The 15,757-nt window shown below is 39.8% G+C and overlaps 2 protein-coding genes across 2 annotated transcripts; both read left to right on the forward strand.

Annotated features, from left to right (window-relative positions):
• Positions 1-516: 516 nt before the first annotated feature.
• LOC115692578 (uncharacterized) lies at positions 517-6,207 on the forward strand. Its single transcript, XM_030619485.2, has 5 exons — positions 517-740; positions 879-995; positions 1,845-1,879; positions 2,507-2,607; positions 5,924-6,207. Exons 1-5 carry the CDS (start codon positions 574-576, stop codon positions 6,008-6,010), a joined length of 507 nt encoding a protein of 168 aa, XP_030475345.2. The 5' UTR covers positions 517-573; the 3' UTR covers positions 6,011-6,207.
• Positions 6,208-8,915: 2,708 nt separating this feature from the next.
• LOC115692580 (WD-40 repeat-containing protein MSI1) lies at positions 8,916-14,380 on the forward strand. The gene is made up of 7 exons (XM_030619488.2): positions 8,916-8,924; positions 8,967-9,327; positions 11,166-11,492; positions 11,703-11,855; positions 13,061-13,185; positions 13,323-13,418; positions 13,848-14,380. Exons 2-7 carry the CDS (start codon positions 8,983-8,985, stop codon positions 14,074-14,076), a joined length of 1,275 nt encoding a protein of 424 aa, XP_030475348.1. The 5' UTR covers positions 8,916-8,924; positions 8,967-8,982; the 3' UTR covers positions 14,077-14,380.
• The last annotated feature ends 1,377 nt before the right edge of the window (positions 14,381-15,757 follow it).

Raw genomic sequence — 15,757 nt, forward strand, 5'->3', positions numbered from 1 at the left:
TCGCCGGCCTCTTGCCGGCGCTTCGCTATCCCGATTTGGCCTCGGGCGGCTCTAGCCGGCCGCCCTCAGCCCAAAGAAGGTGAACAGTCATGAGAAACAAAATTGGAATATTGAAGAATTAATGAGGGTAGTTGGGGAAGAAAATAAATTGGTTTCAGCATTAAGCAAATGCTAAAAGCTCAAAACTGGTCCGGACCAACTTTGGACTTTCAGCATTCCCAATGTTAGCTTTTGGCCGAAAGCTCATTGAAAATGCTTGCCAAACGTCTCAGCATTTCCCTAAGGGGCTTTCGAGGTCGAAAGCCCATTGGGAATGCTGAACCAAATGCATCCTAAATGTACCGCAGGTGCACCGATAAAGTGACAGACCAATAATGGAAAGGAACCAAGCAACAGCATACGAATTTAAAGGGCCATGGGCCGTATTACTACTAGAATTTGTTCGGCCCGGCCCGGCCCGATAGAAATCTCCAGGAGAGGCCGAAGACGGAGCACGGACGCACTCTGCAGAATCGACGGCGTCTTCTTCTTCCTCCTGCAAAAGCAGAGAGCTTCGGCGACGCAGCGGCAACAATGGCGGTGAGGCAGAGGCTGCCCGACCTCATCCGCAGCCTGAAGCGCGAGCTGAACCCGAGGCCCTCGAACCAACAGCTCCTCCCCTCGCTCCGGCGCGCCTTCTCCCTCTACGACCAGATTAACCTCATCGACAACGTCCCCGAGGACCAGCTCCGGTTCCAACAGTCCGTCTCCCTCTAGCCCTCCGAGCTAATTTTCCGTTTTTTTTCTTTTTTTTGGGTGATTTTTCGTGGGCTGGAGGTTTTCTCATCTGGGTCATTCTGGGCTGTCTTTTTATGGCTCGCTCTTCGCGAGATTCGCAGGTACACGGAAACGGGTTTCAAGGTGAATGGAGTGATGTACGAGGGGAGCTTGCTTTGCGTGGGGAATCTGCTGATGTCTTGGAGCCCACAGAAGTTCTCCGACATAACTCCCGACAGGCAAATTGCTCATCTTCTCTCTCCCTATCTTTTGTCTTTGAAATTAACAAACGCCGCACCTATGATCAAGAAAACAGGGAGGCTGGGTTGGAGCCTGAATTTTGATGGGAAAATTGAAGGGTCGTGACCGATACTGTGATGAATTGCCTCTACCTTTTTGTGCATGGCTAATTGCATCTGTTAGTGAAGGGGATGCGTTCTTTTACCATTGGTATGGGTTCGCATGAAAATAGTGCATCAAAGTACCAAGCCCGAAACAACATCATCCATGACTGCAAGATTGAATATGTACTTAGTCAAAGCAGTGATCATATAAGTTTAATAGCGTGGTTATTGTCCCTCGGAAGAATTGTAGAATAGTTGGAGTTGTTGGGGGACATGGTTGAGTGGCTGGAAGGAAGTTTCCAAAATATTAGCCCTGCTATGTCAAGGCCACTCTGCTATGGAAGCCAAAAAAGTTATTGTATTAGTGACACTAACATTTATATCTGGAATGAGTTGTGAATGGAATTTGCTACTGCCTTGACTTGACAATTGGCAGGATACTGCCTGAACTTGACAATGGAACGGATACTGCCTTAACTTGACATTGGACAGGATAGTGCGTATTAGAGCTGGATTTGACTCTTGGGAGGTCCTTGAACATTATGGGGGCAGTTCTTGGATTTGACTCTTGGGAGTTCCTTGAACATTTACTTGATGATTTAGGAGATGTGTTACCTTAGATATTCTCGAGTATTAGAGCTGGGCGTATATGAAGTTCTTTTTAACTTTTTCCATAGCTAGCACTATAATTCTTTCAGGTTTTGACTTCTATTTTACCTTGCGTGCTTTTCTTCTCTTCTGCAGCTTGTCCATCTTCCAGACTGTTCGACCCATACCAGGTGAGAATCTGTGCACTATGTGTGATCCTATCTGTAGAATTGGCGTGCATGTTTTTCCTTACAATTGTAACTTCTTTATTTGGTAGAAGTACGTGTGGACTATTCTTTTTCCCCCCTACAACTAAGCTTTTAGAAGAGCACCAAGAGGTGGCTCCCATAAAAACCCCATGCGTTAGAAAAGATCTAAAAATAATTGTAGAAAAGACTGAGTGTCTGACGACAAGTAGACGTGGACTATGAACTGCCTACAGTTTAAGGTTCATCAACTTAATTTTGTGGAAATTGCTTTTTTCCAACATTCAACTGCAACGTTGGTAGCATGAGTTCATTCATTGGCCATTTAAATCTGTCGGATAGTAGAGGTATTCTGCATCTGTATCTTAGCTGGGTGCTACATTGCATCTAATCACATGAAGGGAGTGCCTGTTGTACTCTTTATGCTTTTAGGCATGTAGTATGGAATTAATTGCTGAAAGACGTACTTTTCATATAAACTGGGCACTCCATTGGGGGAATTCTATCTATGTTTTTAATAGATATCTTGTGGGCATCTTCTTGTGTCATCACATTATATGACTGTATCATCATTGTATTCTGAATCTGAGTATTGTTTGTAATATATTTCAGAGATTCTGATCCTTGGCTGTGGGAGGCACATACAACCCATTGATCCCGATCTTCGGCGTTTCATTCGGTCTACTGGCATGAAGTTGGAAGCTCTTGACTCGGTACACCACTTTATTTGTGTTCATCTTCTAGGTCACTTCACACATTTATCTAGCTAATAACAGGAACTTATTCTCCATTATTTCTCATCTTTACTTAAAAACTGCAGCCAAATTCTCTAATGTTGTTCAGGGTTGTGATTAAGATTATAAAAGGATTATTTTTTCTTTATTATTATTGATGACTCTGTCGATGAAGTTGGAGAAGAAACTTGTTCTAGGGTGTGTTTTTTAATGAAAAATACATTGAAGGAAATGGTTTTACCCGAAATTTATTTTAAGGAAAGTGATTGATTTTCTCTTATTTGGTTATGAGCATGTAAATGAGAGGGAATTAGTTTTCCAGTGTTCGAATAATTTATGGCAAGAAAAAACATCCATAAAGTTATGGTAAAAGCAGCGTAGATCAAGTTGAGAGAGAGAGAGAGAGAGAGAGAGTAGTGCTAATTGGTGCTGCATTGGCAGCACGATAGTGGTGTCTTCGGGGAAATTCATTTCCCTTTTACAGGAGGGAAATTCATGTTTCAAAGTTTTAGGCTGCCAATTGGTGTCCAAACTAGTAAAAGTCTGAAAACATTTTCCGTCATTAGATAATTTGCTGTCTATAGCCAATTTTCGATGAGCTACTTCACAATGACTTTGGATGTTTGGTGTGGCTGAGGCTTTTGGCCAGGCTTTACATGTGAGTTTTGGCTTTTGTCTAAAGCTGTGGTGATCTGACTTTTAACTTGTAATAAGCTATGACTTGGTCACTAATCTCAGTAGTGAACCTCTCAAATCCTAGGGATTTATTCTCTTTTATAGTTCACAGTATTTGAAAAACTTTTTTGACTGAAAGCCTTCAGCTGAAAGCCAGTAGTTTGTTAACCCAGCTTCAGGCATTTCTTTTGGTGTGACATCCTCGTCAACATTGTAGGAGCGTTCCCACACTTGGACCTGTCACAAGTGCTAGTTCATTCAACATCACCTGGTGAAGGCTTGCCTGACCCAATTATAGTGGAAGGGAGTCAAAACCTTGCCTCTTGATAAAGGAATACAACCCTCTGACCATCCCACTATTTGCTTCCCTGGTCCAAAGTTAGGAGTTGTGGCCAATTTAAGAAAAAGCAATTGCTTCTTGGACCAAGTGCTGGAAGTGCCAAGCAAGAGTTGTGTGTTTGGAGTTATTTTTGCTTTATCTTTTTACTTGAACTTTTACTTATTTAGATAAGATTTTATTATTAAAAAATGTGAAACTAGTAACTTCTGAAGTAAATTGCACTTTTTTCTGTATTTTATAATAGTTAAAATACAAGCTACTCACTTATTTCTGCAAGAAAGCCGAAGCCCAACCAAACAGTCCCAGGCAATGAGCTGAAAATGGATCAGTACGGTTATAAGTCAAAACAATTCACTCTTACTAGAAAATCGTACCACTCCTTTTGTTTCCTCTGACCGATTAAAACCGAGGTGGCATTAGTGTCTATATCTCGAAATATAATCTAATTCTAGTAGCTCAGTGGAGCATTGGCTGTAATGAAAGTTTGGAATGCAGAAAATTTCTTATTGCAAGTGTTCAAGTAGACTGGAAAGAAAAGGTCTATCATTATGTAGTTAGCTATGCTGACCAACAAGTTCTGTTTCTGTCCCACTCAAAAATTTCTCCCAATAAACCTCTACAGATGAATATGCCTTTGACAGCTACTGTTTGTAATTTTCCTCCGTAAGTATGATCTGGATGAGTGATTAGTAGAGCATGTCTAATTCAAGGCAAGGCTGTCCACTACTAATATTGGCACATGGCTATCTGAGCATTGTTGTGGGCTAGTTAGACAACACCTCGCTGGCTTCCTTGTGGGTGTGGGAGGGAAGTGGTTTCCCCTTAAATGTGCTATGGGGAAAGGGGAAATTTAGATTGCAGTACTTGGTCCGGTCTTCGACAAGTGTTCAGTGGGTAGGCTGGTCAAACGTAATACTCACTTTCCTAAATCAAATAAACTCATTGGAAGAAGTTTCAATGGGAAAAGTGCCTATGTGGCATCATTGATTGTACTTTTCAACACAATTTTGGGACTTAATGGCATTTTGTGATAAAGGTTTATAACTTAACTGAACTAATTGAAAGGTTTACAATTAGATTCCAATTTTTTGATAAAAACTTAAAACTTGATTGAATCAATTGAAAAGTTTTAATACTCTCCGTACATACAGTTCAGAACTTATCGGGCAATTTTTTCTCAATTTCAATAATTGAGGACCCTAATAATGAGGTACTTGGCTCAACATTAGGTTGAGGTGGAGTTACCATTTACCTATTTCTACCTCTAGAGTGGTGGAATCCACTCTATCAATACAATACCTAGTTTAAATAGAGTCCCGGGCCCATGTGAAAAGCTAGGTATGCTTGAAACAAATCAAAATCCAATTTGGCAACTTGGTTTGTTTTGGCATGACTAGCTGCAATCAACAGCTGCAGTTGCTAAGTAAAGCCCGATGGCTAAGAGTCATTTTATAAGCTGATTCTTAGGAAGTTCTTCATTAGAAAGTGTGTTTTGTTAGCATGACATGTTTACGACCATTGAAGACTCGGGTTTGTCTGTATGAAAAAAAGTAGTGTAAAATTGGTCATCTCAACTATTTTTGACAACTTTCAATTGAATACTTGGTAGTATTGGCTATACTTCTTCATATTGTTCGATTTCGTTTCATCAATAGGAATCAGAAGACTTGATAACTTAGTTATGTCTACTTGTGGTGCAGTTTGGTTCCCTCCGGTCTCTGTCATTCTTGGATTTTTAGGAACATTCTCGGTTTCCTAATGCACTTATCCACAAGATTTTCCTCCACTGTGTAGGCCATCCATGAAGATGAATATCATCTATATGAGCTTCACTAATTATGGACGGTGCAGTGTTTGTCTTGCAATCATCTTCTGGATAATTTGAGCATGATTCTTGCCCCATTTCAAACCTTTTTTGTTTGTGCACTGAGGTGGTTAAGCTTAGAGCCGTTAGGTGAACATTGTTACGGGATATTTTAATGGAAGTTGATCTGAGACGTTCTTGTGATGCATGAAGCTGCATTCTATTGAAGCAATGACTGTATTGTTCTACTAATTTGGATTCTTGGTAGACCAAACAGTACGGTGTGATTCTGAGTTTTTGTATTTTCATATTCTGTCAGCATGGTAACAGCTAAAATAGATGGGTGAAAAAGATTAGTTTCTTCCTGTGCTGGTTTTTCGGGGCTTGAGTTAACCGTTATTATCATGTTGATGTAAATATCGCAGTACTTTTTCAATAGCTCGTAAAATTACATTGCCTGTCACACATATTTGCAGAGAAACGCCTCATCGACTTACAACATACTGAATGAGGAAGGGAGGATAGTAGCTGCTGCATTGCTTCCATACGGAACAACTTCTTAAAGAAGTATCAAAGGCGATGAAACTTTTGTTCACTTGTAAACTTTCTCACTTTTTCTGATGTGCTTGATCTGTAAACCATTTTGCCAATTTGTTTGCAGATTCAGTGAAAGCATCATTGTAAAGGCGGATAAGGAGATCTGTTAGGAGATGAATTTATCACGGAATAAAAGTTAATATGTCCAATCTTCATGGTTCTATATTCGGTGCCGGTGCCTATTTCGTTTTTCTGGGTTCCGGCTTGGTATTAGTACTAATTCCGAGTTGTGGCCAACCCATGACAATTTCGCCTGTGAGCCAAATTCACCAGAGAGATTGCTAGTAGATTGGTAGAGTCGAGATAAACAGTTGTCTGGATTATTACGATCATTGATCATGTGAGATCCACGAGATCTAAATGAGGCGATAGAAATGGATTAGTTTAGATTGGAAGCAAGCCTAATTTGTGGCCAACCCATGAAAATTTCGCCCGAGCCTAATTAGTTTGTATAAAGATTGAGCCATGGGAGTTATATATACGTGACCAAAAAATATGAGTAAGATGATATAGGAAGAAGGCTTCCTGAAGTTAATGGTGCGCCTCAACAGTATGCAGAAAGAAGAGTTCCTAAACACTTGGCCGGCTACCCTTGCCGTCGCCCCGACCTCGGGCTCGATGGTTGGTGATGGTGTGCGGCCCTTGTTAACGCTAATGAAGCGACGCCCCGCCTCCAAACACACGCCGTCGCCCCGACCTCGGGCTTGATGGTTGGTGATGGTGTGCGGCCCTTGCTAACGCTAATGAAGCGACGCCCCGCCTCCAAACACACGCACCCACACTCTCTTCTAAATTTTCTCTTCTTTTTTATATTTTTGTCGAATGTCCTTAACGTGGCTAAACGGAGCCACGTCAACACGTCGGCAAAAATGGGTCTCACGCCTAAGTTGGATTGTCATGTCAGTTAGAAGTAACAAATCGTTTCAAACAAAAGAGTAGAATGACCAAATTGGTCAGAATGATAGTTCAATGACTAAATTAAACGTTAGCTAAGAGTTTAAAAATCAATTTTTACATTGCCCCGTTACAATAGAAATCTCAATTTCCCAAAATATTTTTTGTCGACAATGTACTACCATGCATTTGGTAGTGTGATCACCACAATAATCTACCTTGAAGCAGATCGAATTTGAATTCATTTAAGGCCTTGTTTTTACCACTCAAAATCGATAGATTTGTGCACATTAATTAAGAAAATAGCATACTAGGTCATGGAAAAATAAATTTTTAGTTCCAAAAATGCTAGAGGTGTATATGAAGACCCATATATGATTCTGGTTTTCGCAACATAGAATTTTATACACGTGTGGGGTTATTTCCACCCTATATAATTAAAAACTCCACATTTTCATTAAAAAGGGTAAAATTTATTTTGATCATCCAATTAAATTTTAAAGTTGTGACCCCAAACTTATTCACTTTCCCCTTTTCTTTTAGTTTTTCAATTTCCTTGGAAGATCTACCTGCTATTCTAAAGGATATCACTTGCTTTCATTCTTTCTTTTTTTGAATTTTGAAATGGGTATTACCATATACATTAAAAGAACTGAGTTTTCTTTTCTTTTTTTTGTTATCTTTAGATTTCTCTATATACATTAGCTTTATCGAAAAGAGAAACTTCAAAAAAATCTAACTTTTTCCACGTTTTCAACCAAATTTTATGGATTGATTATCAAGTAGAGTCCTAAAAAATTGGAACATAACAAACCTTTTACCACGAGATATTGTTGTGCATATCACCGTAAATCTTTCTTTCAGTTAGCTTTTAAATACACAAAATGGGATTTTTGGATTGAAAAGAAAAATGTTCTTGTTAGGATTTTCTTTCCAAAGTAAAATCACAATTACATTCCTCAAGGAGGATTTTTGAAAGATGAATTTTGATTAAATGAAAGCTTCGCACAAAATAAGGGAATTTTTTTTTTAGAATAAATTTCAGTCATTCTGAATTGACAAAAAAAAAATAATATCGTTCATGGAGCGTTTATGATAAATTATCTAAGTGTTTAAAGGTGCATAACTTTATATAATCATATTTATGTGCATTTTTAGATACTTTTATAACTTCTTACATGCTATACGTACAAAGGGTGTCATCTATTGTTGAAGAAAATCACTGATTATTTTTTTTTATTGAAGCCAAAATACGCGATATATTTTTTTTTTCCTTTGAGACTAATCAAATAGTAAATAATAAAGTCGCCACAAAAATGAGCTTTCGAGGAAGAAGTGAAGAAAAACGAGTAACGTCGCAATAGGAGCCATGATGAGGATGATGCTAATTTTTTTTTACTTTCTAAATGTCAATGAATCTAAATTCGAAGATAACCCATCATAGGACAATAACTAAATCGAAGGTAACCGTGCAAATACGGAAACGTTTAGTATCCTTTTGCCCATCTAGCGATTATTCATGTAGAGGTGAGAATAACCCGTCTTTATGTATAGACTTCTAGGCTTGATACTCTTCGAAAAAATTTCAAATCGGTAAATCCGTGTCATATTAACCCTAAAATCCGTCTCATATTAACCCATCTTCGTGTGTGTTTCCCTCGCGACACACACACGAAGGATCGATTTGGAACAAACTCAGTACGGATAAACCTATCGCTTCCCCCCGCGCCGCGATCCCCACGAAATCTCACGTGATATGAATCCCTATTCTCTTGGTTAATCGGAATTTTTTTTTTCCCTCTAAAGGCGCGTACGGCCGTCCGATCCAAAAAAATCCAACGGCGTCTAGGGGCGCTCCAGATCCATCGCGAGCCCCCCCTTCCCACACTCGATCGCGACTCCGCCACAAACAGAAGTCTCCCTCGCCCCTCATCTCTCAGTCTCTACAGAAGAAGGAGAAGGAGGAGGAGAAGATCGAGCTCCATCGTCTTCATCATCGTCATCATCGTCTTCATCATCTGGGGCAAGAGGGAGGAGGGAGGCGATGGGGAAGGACGAGGAGGAGATGAGGGGGGAGATGGAGGAGAGGCTGATAAACGAGGAGTACAAGATATGGAAGAAGAACACGCCGTTCCTCTACGACCTGGTCATCACCCACGCCCTCGAGTGGCCCTCCCTCACCGTCGAGTGGCTCCCCGACCGGGAGGAGCCACCCGGCAAGGACCACTCCGTCCAGAAGCTCGTCCTCGGCACCCACACCTCCGAGAACGAGCCCAACTACCTCATGCTCGCCCAGGTCCAGCTCCCCCTCGACGACGCCGAGAACGACGCCCGCCACTACGACGACGACCGCCCCGACGTCGGCGGCTTCGGCTGCGCCAACGGCAAGGTCTTGAATATGATTTTTGGACCCTCCTCCCTCCTCTTGTTGTTTTTGCTGTTGGTTCTTGTTGCATTATGCTCGATTTCATGAGTTCGGGTGGTGTAATTGAGGGGGGGGGGGGCCTTCTCGCGCGTGAAGCCCGCGAATTTTCTGGGTTGGAGGAGGAGGCAGCTGTGCCTCTTTTTTTTTGGGGCTTTTAGTTTTGGTGCGCTTCTTTTCATGTGTCTTGACATCGATTTTTCCCCACTTCGTGCGGTGCTGCTGTATGTGAAATAGGAAGGTGGAAAGATTTGGGACGGGGAGGGGAATTCTGTCCGTCTTGTCTTGTCTGTAATGTCTGTTCCGTCGGTCTTTTTGGCCCGAGGAATGTGCATCTGTCCGGGTAGTACAGAAAACGCGAATAGATGTATGTTTGTGTTTGTGTGTGCTTAAGGAAGATTACTTCCCGAAGGTTGAAATGATTGCCTACCTGCATTCTCTGCATAGTTTTGCCAGGAAAAAAAGAGAAAATTTAGCTCGAAACTGCTTGGATTCGTTTGAAGCTTCTTTGTCTCTCGGGCTTTGTCCATCCGCATCGATGGTTTTGCCGATCTGTCTAATTTTGTCATTCTGTCCTTTTTCATTTGCATTGTTCCAACTGGAATTTACGTCTTGCCTTCCAATGTTTTCCTTGCATGAAACAGTGCACTTTAATGAGCTTTAAGCTTAGATGTTGCAATATATAGTTTATACATCTTTTAGTGCTCTTTGAGTTTAAGGAGGCGTGACTGAGAATGCTCAAGATATTGCCGCCCAGGTGTACTCTGGATCACCAGCCAACTTACTGGAGTTTGGGAGTGAAAGGGATAAAATGGAATTCTAGAGGTTTTTAGGTCGGAACGGTGTAGATTGAGATGATGTCTCTAAGTAAGTGTAATCTCGTCATATTTACCTGAAAGGGGCAGGTTAGGAGAAATGTATGCTTCTGTTGTTGCTTTGTCAATTCAAGATATCCTTTAATAAAATCAGGAGTGAGGTGGTGTTTCTAAAAAAAGGTATGATGGCATCGGTAGCAAAGACGTGGTTCCTTCTTTGTAATGCTTCGTGTAGGGTTTATAGACTGAGGATTGCTACGATGGATTTAGAAGTAATGATTTGATGTTAGATCGGCTGAAGCTGGAGTTATGAAGCCTGTCTTTGCTAATGAATTGGTAATGAAACTCTGGCCTAGATGGTTTTGTGGATCTGGCTTTCCTTTAATAAGAGGAAGTGATGGGGTAATGTTGAAGAATGTGATCATCGGTTGATACTAAACGTTACCTCCTTGAATTCGAAGAAAGTTGGACCTTTTAATATGAGGGATGATAGGCCTATCGTGTTTAGCCGGGTTAGTCTATAAATTGTTGATGAAATGATGGCGTGAAAACTATAATGAGGTGACTTTTTGTCAAAATGCTTTAGCAAATGAGTGTTGTGATCGTGCACGAGTGCAAATGTGCCCCGGACATTTGAAGCGGTCTCAGATTAATGAAATTCTGCAAAAAATGCAAGTCATGCATCCCGTAGGCTTCCTGTATTGAATTCATCATAATAGGTAGCATCATAAATTGTCCATATGCTATTCTGACACATGTACATCTCAGCACTCGGAAATTGTCTTTAGCCTTTAAGTCTTATTCGTCCGTGGGTTCTGCATTTCGTAATACTTCATCATGCCTTTTAGCAGTTATTGCTTTGTCTACTGCGCCAGCTTAGCGATTCTCTTCACTGGAAGCATTCCAATTTTGTGAGAAGATTGATGATTCATGATATACAGGGAAAAGTCCTGTGGTGCGTTAATACCACTTACACTTTGTTTTTGGCAGGTTCAAATTATACAGCAAATAAATCATGACGGAGAGGTGAACCGAGCCCGTTACATGCCACAAAACTCCTTTATCATAGCAACCAAGACGGTCAGTGCAGAAGTTTATGTTTTTGATTACAGCAAGCACCCATCTAAGCCTCCACTAGATGGTGCATGCAGTCCTGACTTAAGGTTGAGGGGCCACAGTACTGAAGGCTATGGATTATCTTGGAGCAAGTTCAAGCAAGGACATCTACTCAGTGGTTCAGACGATGCTCAGATATGCTTATGGGACATCAATGCAACTCCTAAAAACAAGTCTCTCGATGCCATGCTAACCTTCAAGGTGCCTTTCTTGCCTACACCTAGCACTATCTATCCATCTTAAGCTCCTCTGTGCCAGTTTAGTTTTTCTAGCCTGCTGGCAAGTTATTCTGAGCTAAATCATAAGGCTGGTCAAACACTCCATGCCTCAAACGTCCACTAGTTCAATGAGGAGTTACCTGAATTTAGTTGCATGTTCTATGTATGATTCTTGTTTGTTGGTGTGATTCAGGTTCATGAAGGTGTTGTTGAAGATGTAGCATGGCATCTCAGACATGAATATTTATTTGGTTCAGTCGGGGATGATCAATACCTGCTAATATGGGATCTACGGACTCCATCAGCTAGCAAGCCTGTCCAATCTGTAATTGCTCATCAGAGTGAGGTAGGTGTCAAGCACTTTGAGCTTTTAATAACACGTTCGATGAGACACTGCAAAACCAAGAAAACGATATCCCAATTGTCTGGCACATTTGTGAATAGCATTAACTATATTTTGTCTCTTTGCTTTGAATTGTCACATTGGAGAATGTTCCGTCATTTTGGGGCACTGATCACCTAAATCGCAAGTTACTGTGCAAAAATAGTTTCTAGAAGTTGTTCATTAATTATGGTTGGCTTCATATGTTTAGGTTAATTATAAATGGTTCTACTATAATAAATCAAAGAGAAAATATTTAAACAAAAAAATTCATTGAGTATTATGTTGTTCGAGAACTAGAAGTGGAAAAATTAGGCTCCTTGCCAGAAAACTAATGCATTATATGAGCAAGAAAGAAATAATAATTTAAAAGAATCATAGTGAAAAAAAATTTTCAGACTGTTTATTACACTGAGGTTAATTAACCCACCATATGCAAGAAACCCCCGAGTAACCATGGTTCTGATGCTAGTTTACCTTAAACTTGGAAGGAGAAATCAAAATTATGTGCTTCATCCTGAGTTGTTCGGAAAGAAGATGATGTCACCAATCATGATCTCACTTGATCCAGAAATTATTCATTTAAATTCAGATTCCAGACTTTTGCCATTTGCTTGAGGAACAATGTAGGCACATCATAAAGTACCAGATTTATGCTTAGCCATGACATTCCAGATCCTCTTTTATGAGTTCCCTAGGAAATCAAGAAGCTTTGTAAATGAAAAAAGCTTATTAACTTTTCTCGTTTCTACCAGAATCAAGCGGTGGGCTATTCAGTTGCATGCTAGAAATTCTATTGTCCGTGTGATTTATTTGTTTTCCGTTGACATACAATCTGCCTGAAAATATTCTAGTCTTCAATTGGTTTAGCAAATTTGCCCTTTCTTGTTTTTGTGATAGGTGCTAGGCCATGAGAAATTACTAGTTCTTTAAGTTCTAGAGCTCACTTGAGTGTTTTCACTACCAGTATCAAGTCATAGGTATCCATCTTGATATGTGTATATTTATTTGTATGATTCATGTAACATTTTCGATCTATCCTGCTTGTTTACAGAACTTTTTTTATTTGGTTTGAGTTGGACATTTTCTATCTCAGCCCTTTTTCTACTGAAGTGTGGTATTTCCACAATATGTAATGACATGATTTTGTTATCCATGGTTCAATGTAGGTTAACTGTTTAGCATTCAACCCCTTTAATGAATGGGTTGTTGCGACAGGTTCTACAGATAAGACTGTTAAGTTATTTGATCTACGCAAGATCAGCACTGCACTTCACACCTTTGACGCTCACAAGTAAGAGCATGTTTCTTTGTTTACTAAAATCCCCGTTTTTGTTTTATAGATGTTATTGGAAGAAGCTTTAAAAAGTTGATTTATTTATAATCGTTTGCTGCCTGATGGATTACATTAAGAAAACATATTGGTTTCAGGGAAGAAGTTTTCCAAGTTGGGTGGAATCCGAAGAATGAGACAATCCTAGCTTCATGCTGCCTTGGTAGACGACTTATGGTGTGGGATCTTAGCAGGTTTGTAGCTTAGTTTTATAGTTTCTACATTTTTCTTTCAGGTTGTATTGTAGGTTTTTCTTACCGGTGCAAGCGAAATAGCAGTGTTGTTTGAGGATTTTTCTATTAGCTTTGATTTGAAATCACACATCTCAAGTTTGTCCTTCCTTTGTCATTGGAGTTCATTTGGGTGCCCTGCAAGGATTGATCATGGAAGACTTCCAAATAAAAATGAATCTGACACAACATTGAATGACCTCATGATATTTATCATGAATGCACAATTTTAGAATCTTCTCAAATTTTCCTATATTGATTATGAGTAGAAGAAATTATTTAAGATGATAATTGCTTCGCACATTTGCGACTATGCTTGTAGTGAAGGGTTATTATGATAAAAAGAGACGTGTAACAATTGCCAAAATGCATATTGTGGTGATTCTATTTCAGGATTGATGAAGAGCAGACGCCAGAGGATGCTGAAGATGGACCACCCGAGTTGCTCTTCATTCATGGTGGCCATACAAGTAAAATTTCGGACTTTTCATGGAACCCGTGTGAAGACTGGGTCGTAGCCAGCGTGGCTGAGGACAACATCCTTCAAATATGGCAGATGGCCGAGAATATCTACCATGATGAGGATGATGTTCCTGGAGAAGAGTCCAATAAAGGATCCTGACCTAATCATTAACAATTCAGAAGTCCAGGTGAAAGCTGCAGTAACTTGAAGCCCTATTTGTTTTAACTTGTTCCATGCCCTTACCTGTACCTACGCGCGCCATTATCTTTTGATCTTGCAATGCTGTGCTAGATAATGAGTTTTTCCCGTCTTTAGAATTGCCATCTGTAAAGGATTCACTTCTGTTTTTAATTATTTTGTGAACTCCTAGTGTTAAGGGTTTCGTTGCAGCCCGAAATGTTTTCTTGCATTTGATAGAGTTGCTGCACTATCCTTAATCAAAGATTCCTTGGTAGTTCTTGCATTTGAGCATCTACTTCTTCTTTATTGTTTACTCGTTTGACTTTTTGTGTTGATATTGAGAATATATTTGTGAATTTAGCCATCCTTATTGCCACCGAACCATAACATGCCGCAAAGTTGGCTCCTACTTGTTCTCATCAATAAGAGGAAGGGTTGAATGAAAAGATAATCTGGCTGTCTAATTGATGCAATTGCGGAAGCCAGTTGACTGATGCTTTCCTATTCATTTGTTTAACGGGGAGGTTCGAGTCACTGCCAATCGAAATTAGCAATTTTTTGCTCTGATACGTGGGTTTTAAGCAAATTCAGTTCCTACACAGCCTAAGTAGTACTGACGCGTGGCACGACTAGATACGTCGACATGTTATTTTTCAAAAAATAGAGAATTTCGATACATTATGATACATGTTATTTTTCAAAAAATAAAAAATTTCGATACATTAGTATACATATATTAAATGTATATATATATGATGAATTATCATTTTTATGATTATTTCAATCAAATTAATTTGATTCAAATACATAAATAAACAAATAATAAAAAAAGAGTGTCGAACGAGTGTTGATATCCAATACGTCCGACACGTGTCTACGATACCATATGTCCGACGCGTGTCTGACACCAATCCAAGGACCGGACACGAAGACTCTCGGAGAGTGTGCGTGCTTCCTAGAACACAGCAACAATAGTGAATTTTTTAATCTCGAGGAACAATCCATTGACTATCAAGCTCAAGGTGTTGATAGTTGATACTTTGTGCTCCTACAATGAAGTACATCATGAAATGATAACTACGTCCCTTCTGCTTATTGCCGGGCAAGACCATGTAGATCGTCGTTCCGCTAAATTGATAGCTCAATTTTTGAATAGGAGATAGAAAGATGATTTTTAGGTGGATGCGCAAGAAACCAATTACAATATAAGCAAAAACAGATGTGGGTGGGTGTGCACCCAAAAATTTGTTCAACTCTTTCGAGCAGGCAATAAAAAGAACTGAAGGGATATTTTCACAACCATGACGACATATAAGCTCCCTGGTTTGAGTTGTCAATGAAGTCCGAGTCATGCGGAGAATAAATCGTTATACTACGCCTTGCTGAACTGATAGTCCAATCTTTTTGAATAGGAGATAGAAAGAAGATCTTCAGGCGGATTCGCCAGAAACCAGTTATGACATGAGCAAAAACAGATATGGGTGTGCACCAAAAAATTTGTTCAACTCTTTTGGGGAGGCAATAAAAAAGAACTAAAGGAAGATTTTCACAACCATGACGACATATGAGCTCCCTGGTTTGAGTTGTCGATGAAGTCTAAGTCATGCAGAGTCTAGATCGTTATATTACGTTATGCTGAATTAATAGCTTAATATTTTTG

This window comes from Syzygium oleosum, unplaced genomic scaffold (genome assembly GCF_021117445.2).
Source record: "Syzygium oleosum isolate NSW1041296 unplaced genomic scaffold, Sole_v2.1 Sole_v2.39, whole genome shotgun sequence".
NCBI lineage: Eukaryota > Viridiplantae > Streptophyta > Magnoliopsida > Myrtales > Myrtaceae > Syzygium > Syzygium oleosum.